The sequence below is a fragment of the Bubalus bubalis genome, chromosome 22 (genome assembly GCF_019923935.1).
Source record: "Bubalus bubalis isolate 160015118507 breed Murrah chromosome 22, NDDB_SH_1, whole genome shotgun sequence".
Taxonomy (NCBI): Eukaryota; Metazoa; Chordata; class Mammalia; order Artiodactyla; family Bovidae; genus Bubalus; species Bubalus bubalis.
Genome location: NC_059178.1, coordinates 15,177,817 through 15,191,047, shown reverse-complemented (window position 1 = coordinate 15,191,047; position 13,231 = coordinate 15,177,817). Strand labels below are relative to the sequence as shown.

Sequence of the window (13,231 nt, the reverse complement as noted above, 5' to 3'; positions counted from 1 at the left end):
CTCTATAACTACTGCCCGATAAAGCTCTAGAAGTTCTGCTTTCTAATATCAGCTGCTTTACAATAATGCCCCTGTAGGAACATAAGTATTATACTTAAAATGGTAATAGTAACAACGACTTACATTACTACAGATCAGTCACTATGCTAAACACTTTATACATTTTAATCCTCTCTGCAATGCCACAAAGTGGGTAGCAGTATTGTTATACAGCTGAAAAAGAGGTCAAGTAAAAATTTGTCTAAGGTTACTCTGTGGAGAAGTCAGCGTTCAAACCTGGAGACCCAGCTACTAACCACCATACTCTGTATTCTGGAAATGCTTTTCAAGAACTCAATGCTAATGAATAATATCCTCTTCCTCCTCCTGCTTCCTCATCACCATCACTGTCACTGATGATGCTATCAAGCACTTATCCTGCACTAGGGATGTTCTCGGACTTTAACGTGGATCCTCTCATGTAGTCTTCATCTTTCTATGAGACCAGGATTATCTGGCCCATGTTCCAGTTTCCAAGGTCCTACAACCAGGAAGTGGCAGAGCCACAAAGTAGCTCAGGGGATTTTGAGCCTGGAATCGTTAAGTTACAGGTGATAACTTGGCCTAAGTCCCCAGTGTTCTAAGGGAATTAGATTTGAAGTGTCCTGACTAAATCCACCTCCTAGTAAAACGCTCTGGTTGGGTTTCCTCGCTGCTTCCTTCTGATGTGGCTTTAGTAGTTCCGTCCTCCCCTTTCCACCTGAGCGAAGCTAAATCTGTCTGCCAGCCTCATGGCCTCTCACGTTTAGTTAACAAGCACATAATGGGCATTTGCTATTTTCACTGGTGTGAAATTAACTGCCTCTTTGTGGTGGGTCTAAACCACGCATTATTCAAACTTGGGTACCCACATCACTTCCTTGGTCAGTGGAGTACACTGCAGATAAAAAAGAGTAAAACTTTTCTGTTGTTTTTTAATCTAAGTGTTTCATGGCAACATAGAGGAATCATCTTAATTCACAACAAAAGGATGAATGAGGGGTCTGAATGGAAACTGGGATCCCAACTTTTGAAAAAACAGAAACATCTGCATGTTTATGATAACTAGTGAGAAATGTACAAATTACTTAATTTCTTAAAATGATTTTGTTTTTCCCTGGCTGCGTCATGGCATGTAGGATCTTAGTTCCCTGACCAGGGATTGAACTCACGCCCCATGCAGTGGAAGTAGAGTCTTAACCACTGTACTGCCAGGGAAGTCCCAATTCCTTAAAACAGTTCATCAACTTTTATTAGTGGTAAAAATTATGGCTATCCTGGCTTCATAGGGAGTTAGGCAGACACTCTGGGGATTCACTGGGGTCTGGATCCAGTCTGCTGGATCACAAACTCAACAATTAGATAAACATTGGCTTAGAGGGGACTCAAATCACTCAGTCTCTGCTCACTGCTGCAAGGATCTGTACAGTGTATCTTAAGGCACAGTTTTAGAAATTAGGGAATCCTGGATTATTTGGAAGTACCTGGTTTTTAAGGTCTCAAAGATATTTTACTATGTTCCTCTTTTTCTTAGCACTACCAATGTCATGATCCTAACACACTATCAAGAGCTATTGGTCGTTCTCCTCCCTTTGATCTTATTCTAAGCCACAGGAGGCATTCTTCAAATTCAAAATACTCACGTATCATCATGAGCTCCAAACCTCCCTTGTGGGTACTGACAGAGCCCAGACTTGGCCAACTCTGCTGTTCCTTGTGGCCGGTACTCTCTTCCACCATGAGCCCTCTTCATTTTTATCCCTGCTAAACATTCTGGTGCAACTTAGTCTGACATGTTACCAGGAACCCAGTACTGTTCAAAACTGCTACCCAAGAGGGCAAGTCTTTCAGTTGTGCTGACGACCACATTTGAGAAGCTCTGGTAGACCTTTGTGTTCCTACTATTAAAATTGCCACCATTACTGAAAAGTCTCTTTCCAGATATTTGCCTGTGACTCTTGCCCAGGAATTATCAACATGAGTTTTCTGATTTCTGGTTTAATAAACAAAGGGTAATGACATGCTCAAAGTGTCTCAGAAAAAAATTAAATGTATATAATTTAAAATGTGTTTACATATTATTTTATTTCCCACTTTCCTCTCTCTGGAGAAAGGAATATGACTAAATGAAACTTCAAAAAGTTTGAAAACACTACTGTGATGTACTGGGTCATGGATGAACTTTTTGGCCAACCCAGTGTTCTTGCCTGGAGAATCCCAGGGACAGGGGAGCCTGGTGGGCTGCTGTCTATGGGGTCACACAGAGTCGAATACGACTGAAGCGACTTAGCAGCAGTAGCAGCAGCAGTACTTATCTAAGACTGATTCAGAACATGACTGGAGAATTTTAGAAATCTGGATACCCATCTTAGGTCTTTCTGAAATTCTAGGACTCTGGGAGCAGAACCAAGGTTTTTATGCCATAATTTCTTTTGCCAATAAATCTGGAATGAAATTTTAATGCTAAATATGGATGGAGAATCCCAAACTACTAAAATTATACTAATTTTAATTAATAAAATATAAGTATAGTGGATTGTTAAATTTTAAATCTTCGTATTTCAAGTACCATGCAGCTCTCTAGCACTATCTGAGAAAAGGAATTAACTGTTCTTTTGTTTTTCCTACCTTAGAGAAAAAAATACTTGAGTAGTTCTTTTGTTTTAAAAATATTAATATATCTATTTAAATATATCTATATATTTAAGGATATATTTGCATACATGTTTTAAATGTATACTAGATATATGCACAAACACATATCTACCAATACAATTAATAAACAAAGAAAAGTTCTTATAAGAAATTTTATCTGTGAGCTGATAAAATAAATAACAGGCTAAAATCTCCAAATACTAAAGACATCACACGTACTTACACTGACTAATAAAAATGTTATCAATATCATAATGCAATGAAATAAAAGTGATTTCTTACTGAATACTGGGAAAGATGTATTTCCTTTTAACACTTGGAATTCTTGTTCGAGTCGTCTCCGTAAATCTATTTGTTCAAATAAAACCTTCTGAAGTTCTTCTAATAAAGAAAAAAAGAAGAGTCATTTTTACTAATCTTTACAAATAACTCTCCAGAGAACTGTTACATATGGCAATTTATTATTATAAGACAAAATATTTTACTAGTTTAAAAAGTGTTGCATAGACATAGGATAGATTTTGTGCAGAAATCCATGAATATAAATCAATGTAATATATTATTTTAAAGTATTATATTACAGTGTCATGTATTGATTGATATGTATGCATTAATCTCAATTATATCCACCCAATGGTCCATATATTATTCATATGTTGCTTGTCAAGCTTAAAATATGGTGTAGAGCAAATATATCCTCCTATTATCTCTTTAGTTTTATAAAGCTAAGAGAAGTTCTACAGAATTAAAACTTTTCTTTACCTTTCCCCATATTTTCTACATCCTTTTTGAGTGAATGAGGTGAATTCGTCTCCTGTGTGTGTTCACCTTGTAAAAAAGGAGGAAAAAATATTAATTTTGTGTAGACTATTTTCTGCAAGTTTGTACTTTCACGTTCTATCTATCTACAAAATAGTGTATTTAATGTAACTTCAAAGTGGAAATCCTCAGAGCCCAATGTTGTCCTCATTTGCTCGTGTATCCTTCCCCTAAACCACGGCGGGGCGGGGTTTGTGGGGGGAGTGACAGATATGAGGTCAGAGTCCACCTACACCACAATAGTGGCTCCATGAAAGCAGACTCTCCATGTCACCCTCTCCCGTCCCCCATCACCACCCAGTCTTTACAACAATGCTAACTGTTAGAACAGCAAAAGAGGAAGTTGAATAGTCGACATTTCTGGTAGAAATCTGATCAGAGTTCCTCTGTTTCTAGAAGTGAAGAAGCTTGCTGTTAATTTGAAGGCCCCAAAGACCAGAAGAAGAAGCCTTCATTCTTCTTGGGTCACCAAAATGGACAGTGAAGAAGAAGTGGGAGGTGTCTTTAGCTGTCCCTGGGAGAGAATATATGAGCCTGGTGTGTGCGTGTGTGTGCGTGTGCTAGGTGGCTTCAGTTGTGTCCAACTCTTTGTGACCCCATGGACTGTAGCCCACTAGGCTACTCTGTCCATGGGTATTCTCTAGGCAAGAATGCTGGCGTGGGTTGCCACGACTTCCTCCAGGGGATCTTCCCAACCCAGGGATCAAACCCGTGTCTCTTACATCTTCTGCACTGGCAGGCAGGTTCTTTACCACTAGTGCCACCTCGGAAGCCCCCACTCCTTGAAACTGCATGGACTGTGTAGCCCACCAGGCTCCTCTGTCCATGGAATTCTCTAGGCAAGAATACTGGAGTGGGTAGCCTTTCCCTTCTCCAGGGGATCTTCCCAACCTAGGGATCGAACCAAATTGCAGGCAGATTCTTTACCCTTTGGGCCACCAGGGAAGCGGTTTCCTAATAATTGATAGGTTGTTTAAGAGGAAATCAACCTAAGTGAGAGGTGTGAAATAAGTCATGTTACTTTCTAACAATCACATGCTTACTGATGATAATTTCTTAACCATGATAATTTCTTAACCATGATAATTTCTTAGCTACTCATCTTCAACCATACAAACTATATTATGGATAGAGCTTAGATTGTTGTTCTTAACTATTTTGCAGGGGCTAACTAGAATGATAGCGAGACAAGAAAGTGTATAGCTAAGTCATAAATTGAGTCTATATAATCCAGAAAACATAAGCAAAGAAATGTAATCATTCAACTATCAAAATTTTTAAAAACTCTCAACTTGCTATAGGCAATTATCCAAATAATTTAATTAAGCTTTCCATTTTCCTCTAAAGAGAGGTGGCAGTCCAGCAAATGTGCTCTGAGGCGGCTTCTTGAATCCCCCTCGTCTCTCTCTCGGGTTAGCGCTTCTGTGTCCTTGGTGCTGTCTCCTTGCAGCCTTCTGCACCTAGTAGGCAGCGTACTATTTGGAAGGAGGTGCTCCGTCTTTCTATATGGCCAGTGCCTAGCGCAGTGCCGGTCACATGCTAGGTATTCAATAAAGTCTTTCCAGCTGTCACTGAAAGGGACCCTGGGCGGTCATGAATTCTAAATTATAGCACAGACCAGATGGATCATTTCAGTTCTCTTCTCATTGTTTTTTAATTTTCCCTGCTCAGCAAGAAATAGAATGGAAGTGGTCCTGGGCACCTGCAGGAATACTGGAGAACTTCACTGTGAAGGTAAACATTTCTGCAAAGAGGAAAGCAGAATTTCTTCCCAAAGCAGCAGCCTATAGTATCAAGGACAGACAGAGAAATCTTCAACATGATATTATAAGCAGTGATGCTATAGCTTACCTGATGACTGTCAGGAGTATGTGTGTGCAGATGAGCATGTGTGCATATGTAAATACAAATACACAAATGTTCACAAGCATGTGCACAGTTACGGGAAGGCACTTCCCCTGGCTCCCCATTGTTAATAATATCCAGGGCATACCTGAATTCCTTAATGGCAGCCATTTTCTGTACCATCTAGATCATATATGCACAAACTCATTCTCACTCTCATCTTGGACATTACCTCTCTTATGGACTTTTGAATATTAATACTTTGGCTTTCTTCTCCATATGGTAAAATGATGAGAAAATATCTGCGAAGCATTTTACATACACATCTCAACATAATTCCTATAAATTACTATTATCTAAAAGAAAGTCTTCCCTGGTGGCTCAAATGGTAAAGAATCTGTCTGCAGTGCAGGAGACCCAGGTTTGATCCCTGAGTCGGGAAGATCCCCTGCAGAAGGAAATGGCAATCCATTCCAGTATTCTTGCCTGGAGGATTCCATGGATAGAGGAAGCCTGGTGGGCTACAGTCCACCAGGTCACAAAGAGTTGGACATGACTGAGCAACTAACACTAAAAGAAGAGTAACATGAAGGTTGACCACAAATCATACAGACATAAATCAAGAATGCATGTGTGCGTGCTAAGTTGGTTCAGTCATGTCTGACTCTTTGTAACCCTATGCACTGTTGCTCACCAGGCTCCTCTGTCCATGGAAATCTGCAGGCAAGAAAACTGGAGTGAGTTGCAATGTTCTCCTCCAGGGGAACTTCCCCACCGTGGGATGAACCCACGGCTCTTACATTTCCTGTACTGGCCATTAGTGCCACCTGGGAAGCCCCATAAACCAAGAAAAATGGTATTTAAAAATGAAGATAAATTCATATTATGTGCCACTTTGCCTACGTTTACTTTAGAGTCAGCTAACCAGTTAAACTCATAGATGTTTCATATTTACATATTGAGGTTGAACAAGAAATGAAATGAGCGTGCACATGTTTCTGTACCCATCTACAGAACACAGTGAGATTCCATCATTTTACAACTTCCCCAGCCACTCAACACATGATTTAAATGAGATAGTTTCTGAATAAGCAACTCTAGAAGCCATTTGCTTATCAGTTTCTTTTGGATCTATTAATGTATTTTGTGGACTATTTACCTTATATTACATTTCAACTAGATAATTAATTTCAAAAATTAATATATGTAAAAATGTATATCTTTTCCACTTCACAGTTAGTAAGTTTACTTATCTATGAAACATTAAACAAATAGGTAGTAAATGAAAACTAAATAAGTAACAGGCAAATCTACTGGTAACATTTATAATAAACTTTCATCCATTTTGTGGAGGTTTTAATAACATTTTACATCAGTGTCTACTTTAAACAGATATTTTGCTACAGCTTCTCAGGAAAATCTGCCAATTTTGAGTTCAGAAGGTTCAAATGTCTCACTTACAAAGTTTTTAAAAGTGGGTCAGTGTTAGGTAAATAAGAAGCATAGAAGCGTCAGCTGCCTTTTGTGTATCCTTTACTGGACCGTTGCCTTTTGTATATTACTAATCTGTGAAAACCAGATTCTTAATCGTGGTTAAAAATGACCTCCGGGAGCCTGGATATGTTTGTTCACTACTACTGCTAATGTTTTCCATCTGGTTAAAAGAAAAGCAAGCAGTCTAATACTAGATTAAATAAATGAGATTTAGTTGATGATGAGCTTCCCATTTTTATACCTATTCCATCGGTTAAATGCATTTTAATTTTCCAAAATTAATGAATGGGTTTGGAGACATCCCAAAACTAAAATGCTTACTATCTTCCCATTATAGTCCCCCTTAAAAAAGATAAAAAAGTTACACAAAGGCCAGGGTGGAGGGGGGCATGAGATCTTAATTATAAAGAAAATGGTTGAAAACAGCTTAAAGTTGGAGAATGATGGATAATTCAGGCATAAAATCCATCCTGTGGATGGACGCGATGAAGAGCCGCGGCTCCGGATGAGCCTACACAAACGCACATCCGTGGCACTGCCTGTGAAGCCTGTTCGCCCCAGGAGGGTAGAGAGAGCGCAATCGCACATCAGAGAAACTCCACTTCTGCTGAGTGCAGTGGAGCCCAGAGAGCCCGGAGCCACATGGTTCCTGCTTCCCTGGTCTCTCCAGGGTCCTCTGGGACCAGGCAGTCCCACATTTCCACCCGACCCTTGGTTCTGCCCTCACTCACACAGCCATCAGAATTTGGAAATACAAGAGAGATGGATGTGAGAATTCGCCATGCCAAAGCAGGCATGAGCAGTAAATAGCAGATGAAGGGGGAACTGGAGTATCCAAAGAGGGGAAAAAAACCTTAAAAAAGCCAATAGATTGACCAGGGCTACATTTCAAGGCACAAATGGTAATGACTTTCTGTTAAACACCATGGCACACCTCTGCTTACAGACCCTGCATGCGGTCTACACTGCATGATCCACTCCAGGTTCTCCAGTGACCCTGTCCCATCCAGCTCCACGAACCTGAATTTCTCTGTCACTAAGCACAAACCCTCTCCCCAAGGCAGCCTTTTATTTCCTACATCTGCTGGCTGTTTTAGGTGGTTTCTCTTGCCTAAGCTGCACCCCCACTAGTCCATCCAATATCAGAAGTCCCCCAAGTGGCAGTGACTCTTTCCTATGCTAGTTTGGTCTTCCACAGCTAGAAAATCTGCTTTCTGAAGGCAGAGGAATCCTGCCCTACAGGTAACCCCCAATGCCTCTGCTCTAGGGAAGGGTACAGGTACATTCCACAAAAGCCTGTAATTTGTTTAATCCAATCTGGTGTCTGAAAGAAATACAAATTAATGTTACTGTAAAACTCCAATTATCATAATGTTTTTCAAGCACTAACTCATTCCTACAGACCAAAAAAGCATATTTTGATCCATTGTACAGTCTAAGCTTTACTCTCTATTTTCAGTTTACTGGAGAAGTTTGTGATTATTTCAATTTCTATTTCTATCTGACATTTGGAAAATTTCTTCCAGGGACAAACAAAACTATAGCACTGAATGTTAACCAAGACATGAAAATGCTAATTCAGATCCATGTCTGCTGTGGCCTCCAACTGCAAAAAAAAAAAAAAAAAAATCTTACATTTTTTAGAGCTCATTTAATTTGAAGAGCCAAATGAGTAGGTCAGATAACCTGTTCTGTTTGTTGGTGGCTGTGAGATGGGAGGAAAAGTTGATTAAAAATATATTATGTTCTCAAGCTAAACTTAAATTCAATAAATAAGATCATTTAAGTCTTGTATCCTGCATGTGTACAGGGCATCTAAGTACATAGGGTACAATGTAAAATGCCTGACATTTGGATGAAGAATAAAATTGTTGGCTTTTGCCAATCCCTCCTATGGAAACACATCCTCCTTCCTTCTTTCAACCCCACTGTTTTCTACTCCTTATCTTGGCTGTCTCCCTTTTAAAGTCTCCTTTGAGCCTGCAAACAGCACTCAGTGGCATTACCCCAGCCAGCAACCCCAGGGGTTAGCAAGTTGCTTGTCTTTGAAAGGTCCTCTCTGTTCCCCCAGGATGGCTGTTGACAACAACTGATGAAAAACATTTGGAGAAAATACATTTCAGAAAATGCACACTGAAGAGTAAATTTAGTCAATGCAACTATTTCGGTTTGGGGCTGTGTCTATACATGAGATACACATGCATTCTAACATTTGGATGAGGAATAAAAAATTTCATCCACATGTTTTTGTCATTCATGGGGACTCATGTGCTACCACATGTGTTCTGGTGCAGGGGAGCGGACCCTGGAAGAGAAGGCAAGATGTTTACGCAAAGCTTCTTGTCTGCACACAGTTTCCGGGGCACTGTCATGCTCTCTGGGCTGGGCTGAGGTCCCGCCCTCTGCCTCCTGGCAGCCCCAGCACAGGCTTGGTATCTATTGATTGAGAGACTCTTCTTATGTATGTTTTACTTGAGAAGAAACACTGAATTTTCATAATTAACCTTAGTTTTATAATCTGACGCTAAGACTTCTGGAAGTTAATTTTTTGTTTCCCTAACAATCTATCTTAGAGGTACAATTTGGATGGGGTCAAAGTTAATCTACAATTTATATAACTGGTTCTTTGAACAATAATCAAGATTTAGCACAATGTATGGTTTAGAGAGGTTTTTAAGAACATTTTGCATTAAGGTATTAAAAAATCAATTACACAGAAAGCAAGGTTAAGTAATTTTCTCCTCTATCAGTGGGACGTGGACTTGTGTTAATTTCTTGGTGTTAAAGTCTACATTAAACTCCTCCCCTGTGACTTTTGGCACTGTAGTGAGGTCACAGAACAGAAGAGAAAAGAAAATCAATACCACTGGAGAGGGTATGCTACAAAATGAGCTAACTAAATATTAATTCCATTAACCAAAAAGAATGAACAAGAGCAAGATTAATATCGGTGGGTTTATAGTTTGTGATCAAAATTTATCGTGAGTTGCATACACATTGCTTCTTGAATCAACATATCAAATTTTTTTGATTAATGAATTGTGAGTTCATTTAGAATTCTCTTGAGTTCTAGAACTTGTCAATTAATGCTATTTTTAATCTTTTTCTGAAGAGTTTTAAATTGTCCTTCTTGGTCTCCTTGAGTTTCATATATCTTATTAAAAGCCACAAAAAGAAAATGTTTCCATAAATAAAAAGAAATTTACATCCGAAATATGAGGATTAGTTTATTTCAAATACATATATTTAAATACCTCAAGTCATTGTTCATAAAAATGTTGGTAGTAATTTAGAGGTGTATAAACTAAGACTCAAAGTAGTCAAAGGCTTACCCAAAGTCATCTAGTAGGTGAGAGAATTAAAACTCAGATCTACCAGTCTACGCTTTTTAGAAATTTTCTTCTTCTTTCATTAAAAAAAAAAATCATAAGCGTGTTTTAAAATAGAATGGAATAATAAATCAGAATGCCTCATCCGCTATATATTCATGAGAAGTGTAACTCCTTCTTACTATTCTCAGGAATCTGTCCATAGCATATTAAGTACACTAGAGAATCATACCAGTGAAAATCAAATTGATTTTAAAACTTCTATACATATAACAAGATGCAGCCACGCTGAGAGTCCAATGGTGCTGGCGTTTCTACACAATGAAGGGGATTGAAATCAAGGATGACTGCACTTCACGTGATTTCTTTGACCTGCAGTAGCTTTCAGCTGTCTCACCGGCTTACCCCACTGCATTCAATTTCAAATCACTTAACTTCACTGAAGTTATTCAAAAAGGATATGCAAAACTTGACTCTGGGATTGCAAGCAAAATGCTGTCATTTATACTTTTGAGTAGGTAATATTTTGACCAAGCTGGCATCCCCCTAATCTTATATTACTTGGCTTTAAAGCCATGGGTCTTATTTTAAAGAGCCCTATAGATAAAGGTTCTGGATTCTGGGTGATTTTGGCTGCTTAAAACTTTGTTTGGTCCCTCTAATTACAAAGAAGTATAATATCTGCTATCAGTAAGGTTAATGACCACTAATAGGAAGGATTTTAAAAAATCTTTAAAAAATGTAATTTCTTTGAAATTGCTGAAAAGTAACAGTTACCAGGGGCTTCCGTGGTGGCTCAGCTGGTAAAGAATCCAACTGCAATGCAGGAGACCCAGGTTTGATCCCTTGGTTGGGAAGATCCCCTGGAGAAGGGAATGGCTACCTACTCCAGTATTCTTGCCTGGAGAATTCCATGGACAGAGAAGCCTGGTGGGCTACAGTCCATGGGGTCGCAAAGAGTCAGACACGATTGAGCAACTAACACTCACTTTCATTCAACAGTTACCAAGTGGGCTGAAAGGTGGAACAAAGGCCAAACTTAATTAAAATGGTGAACTAAAAAAACAAACTAGAACTAAATATTGTTGCTAAACTGAATCTGTATTAGGGACATATTGAAGCAAGTCTTTATCTTTATGTTTAGAAAAAGGCCAGAAATTTCCTGATAAACTATAATTATGATTGTCATGGGAGTGAAAAATTCATGTAAAAATAAAAAATTGCATACTGACTTGTTAGGTAGTTTAAAAAGACATTTCATTATTCTATGTTATACTGTATATGCACAGAAATAAAATACTGATATTATCCAATAATGATGATTGAATTAAACACTGGCTAAAGAGACATACGGCTATATAAATCTTATTGGATGTTATATTGTTTTAGATTACTACAGTATTCATACTGTCTTACAGCTCATACATTTCCTCTTTTTTATTGAAAGTAACTTGAGAGCAGGGACTGGTATTGATTCTACCTCTGAATCTCTAGAGCCTGGAGAAATAGCTAGCATACAGTAGGTGTTAAAAGATGCTTGCTCCTTGGAAGAAAAGTTATGACCGACCCAGACAGCTTATTAAAAAGCAGAGACATTACTTTGCCAACAAAGGTCCATCTAGTCAAAGCTATGGTACTTCTAGCAGTCACGTATGGATGTGAGAGTTGGACTATAAAGAAAGCTGAGCGCCGAAGAATTGATGCTTTTGAACTGTGGTGTTGGAGAAGACTCCCGAGAGTCCCTTGGACTGCAAGGAGAGCCAACCAGTCCATCCTAAAGGAAATCAGTCCTGAATATTCATTGGAAGGACTGATGCTACAGCTGAAACGCCAATACTTTGGCCACCTGATGAGAAGAACTGACTCATCTGAAAAGACTTTGATGCTGGGAAAGATTGAAGTTGGGAAGAGAAGGGGATGACAGAGGATGAGATGGTTGGATGGCATCACTGACTCAATGCACCTGAGTTTGAGTAAGCTCTGGGAGTTGGTGATGGAAGGGAAGCCTGGCGTGCTGCAGTCCATGGGGGTCACAGAGAGTCGGACACGGCTGCGCGACTGAACTGAACAGCAGGTGTTCTGAAATATTTGGGGAGTAATTGAGTAAATAAACAAGTGAATGCTATCATATACATGTGGAAGTTAACAGTCGTTACATGGGGAAAAATAACTCCATTCACCAGCAAGGCATTCTAGATAAAGCAGTCTATTGCTACCACTCCAAAGCAATTCATCACAAGACTTCATAATGTTTTTTGGTTCATCTGGATTTTCGACACTTTGCTAAATTAATGTTTTCTTGGAGTTTGATCCTAAGTAAGTACCTTAATACCAAAACAGGCCAACTGGGGCCTCCCAAGTGGCTCAGTGGTAAAGAATCCATCTGCCAGTGCAGGAGATGCAAGAGACGCGGGCTTGATCCCTGGGTCAGGAAGATCCCTTGGAGGAGGAAATGGCAACCCACTCCAGTATATCTTGCCTGAACAATTTTATGAACAGAGGAGCGTGGTGAGCTGCAGTCCATACGGTTGCAGATTTGGACATGACTGAGCAAATGAGCATGTACACACAGGTCAACTGAGTGACCATTTTGGGATTTTCTCCAATGTGCATTCCATTGTGAAGATCATGAGCTGATCTGTCCTACAAGCACGGACAGCCAAAAGTACAGCAAGTCCTACAAAAGCCCAAACTCCCTAACACTTTCGGCAAAGGAACCATGAGCATGAAATTCTCGTGACTCCAAGATAAATTTTAAAAAATATATTCTTCCCCCAAACATTTGTTCATTTCAATAATATATTTTCATCCCTTTCGTGTCCCACCTGTCTCCCATTCAATACAGGATAATAATAATATGATATAACCTACTACCTACATGCTTCCCTGAATAATGTGAGAATGAAATTGTAATATGGAAAATCAATGTGGAACAAGTTTCTCTGGGAATCTGTATCAAATTAATTATTGTGAGGGAGGGACTCGTGATAGATCAATAGTATGACTAGGTGTTATTACCAACGTAACTATTGACTGTGCTGCCCTGAGTTCCAGGCACTGAGGAATTTTAT

General features: G+C 39.2%; 1 protein-coding gene across 1 annotated transcript in view; it reads right to left on the bottom strand.

Annotated features, from left to right (window-relative positions):
* SKOR2 (SKI family transcriptional corepressor 2) overlaps positions 1-13,231 on the bottom strand; it is a 41,733-nt gene that overhangs the window by 20,991 nt on the left and 7,511 nt on the right. Inside the window, exons 4-5 of the mRNA XM_025273424.3 lie at positions 3,436-3,501; positions 2,956-3,054 (exon numbers count right to left, since the gene is read on the bottom strand). Of these exons, the coding sequence (XP_025129209.2) occupies positions 2,956-3,054; positions 3,436-3,501 (165 nt within the window). The remainder of the gene's footprint in view (positions 1-2,955; positions 3,055-3,435; positions 3,502-13,231) is intronic.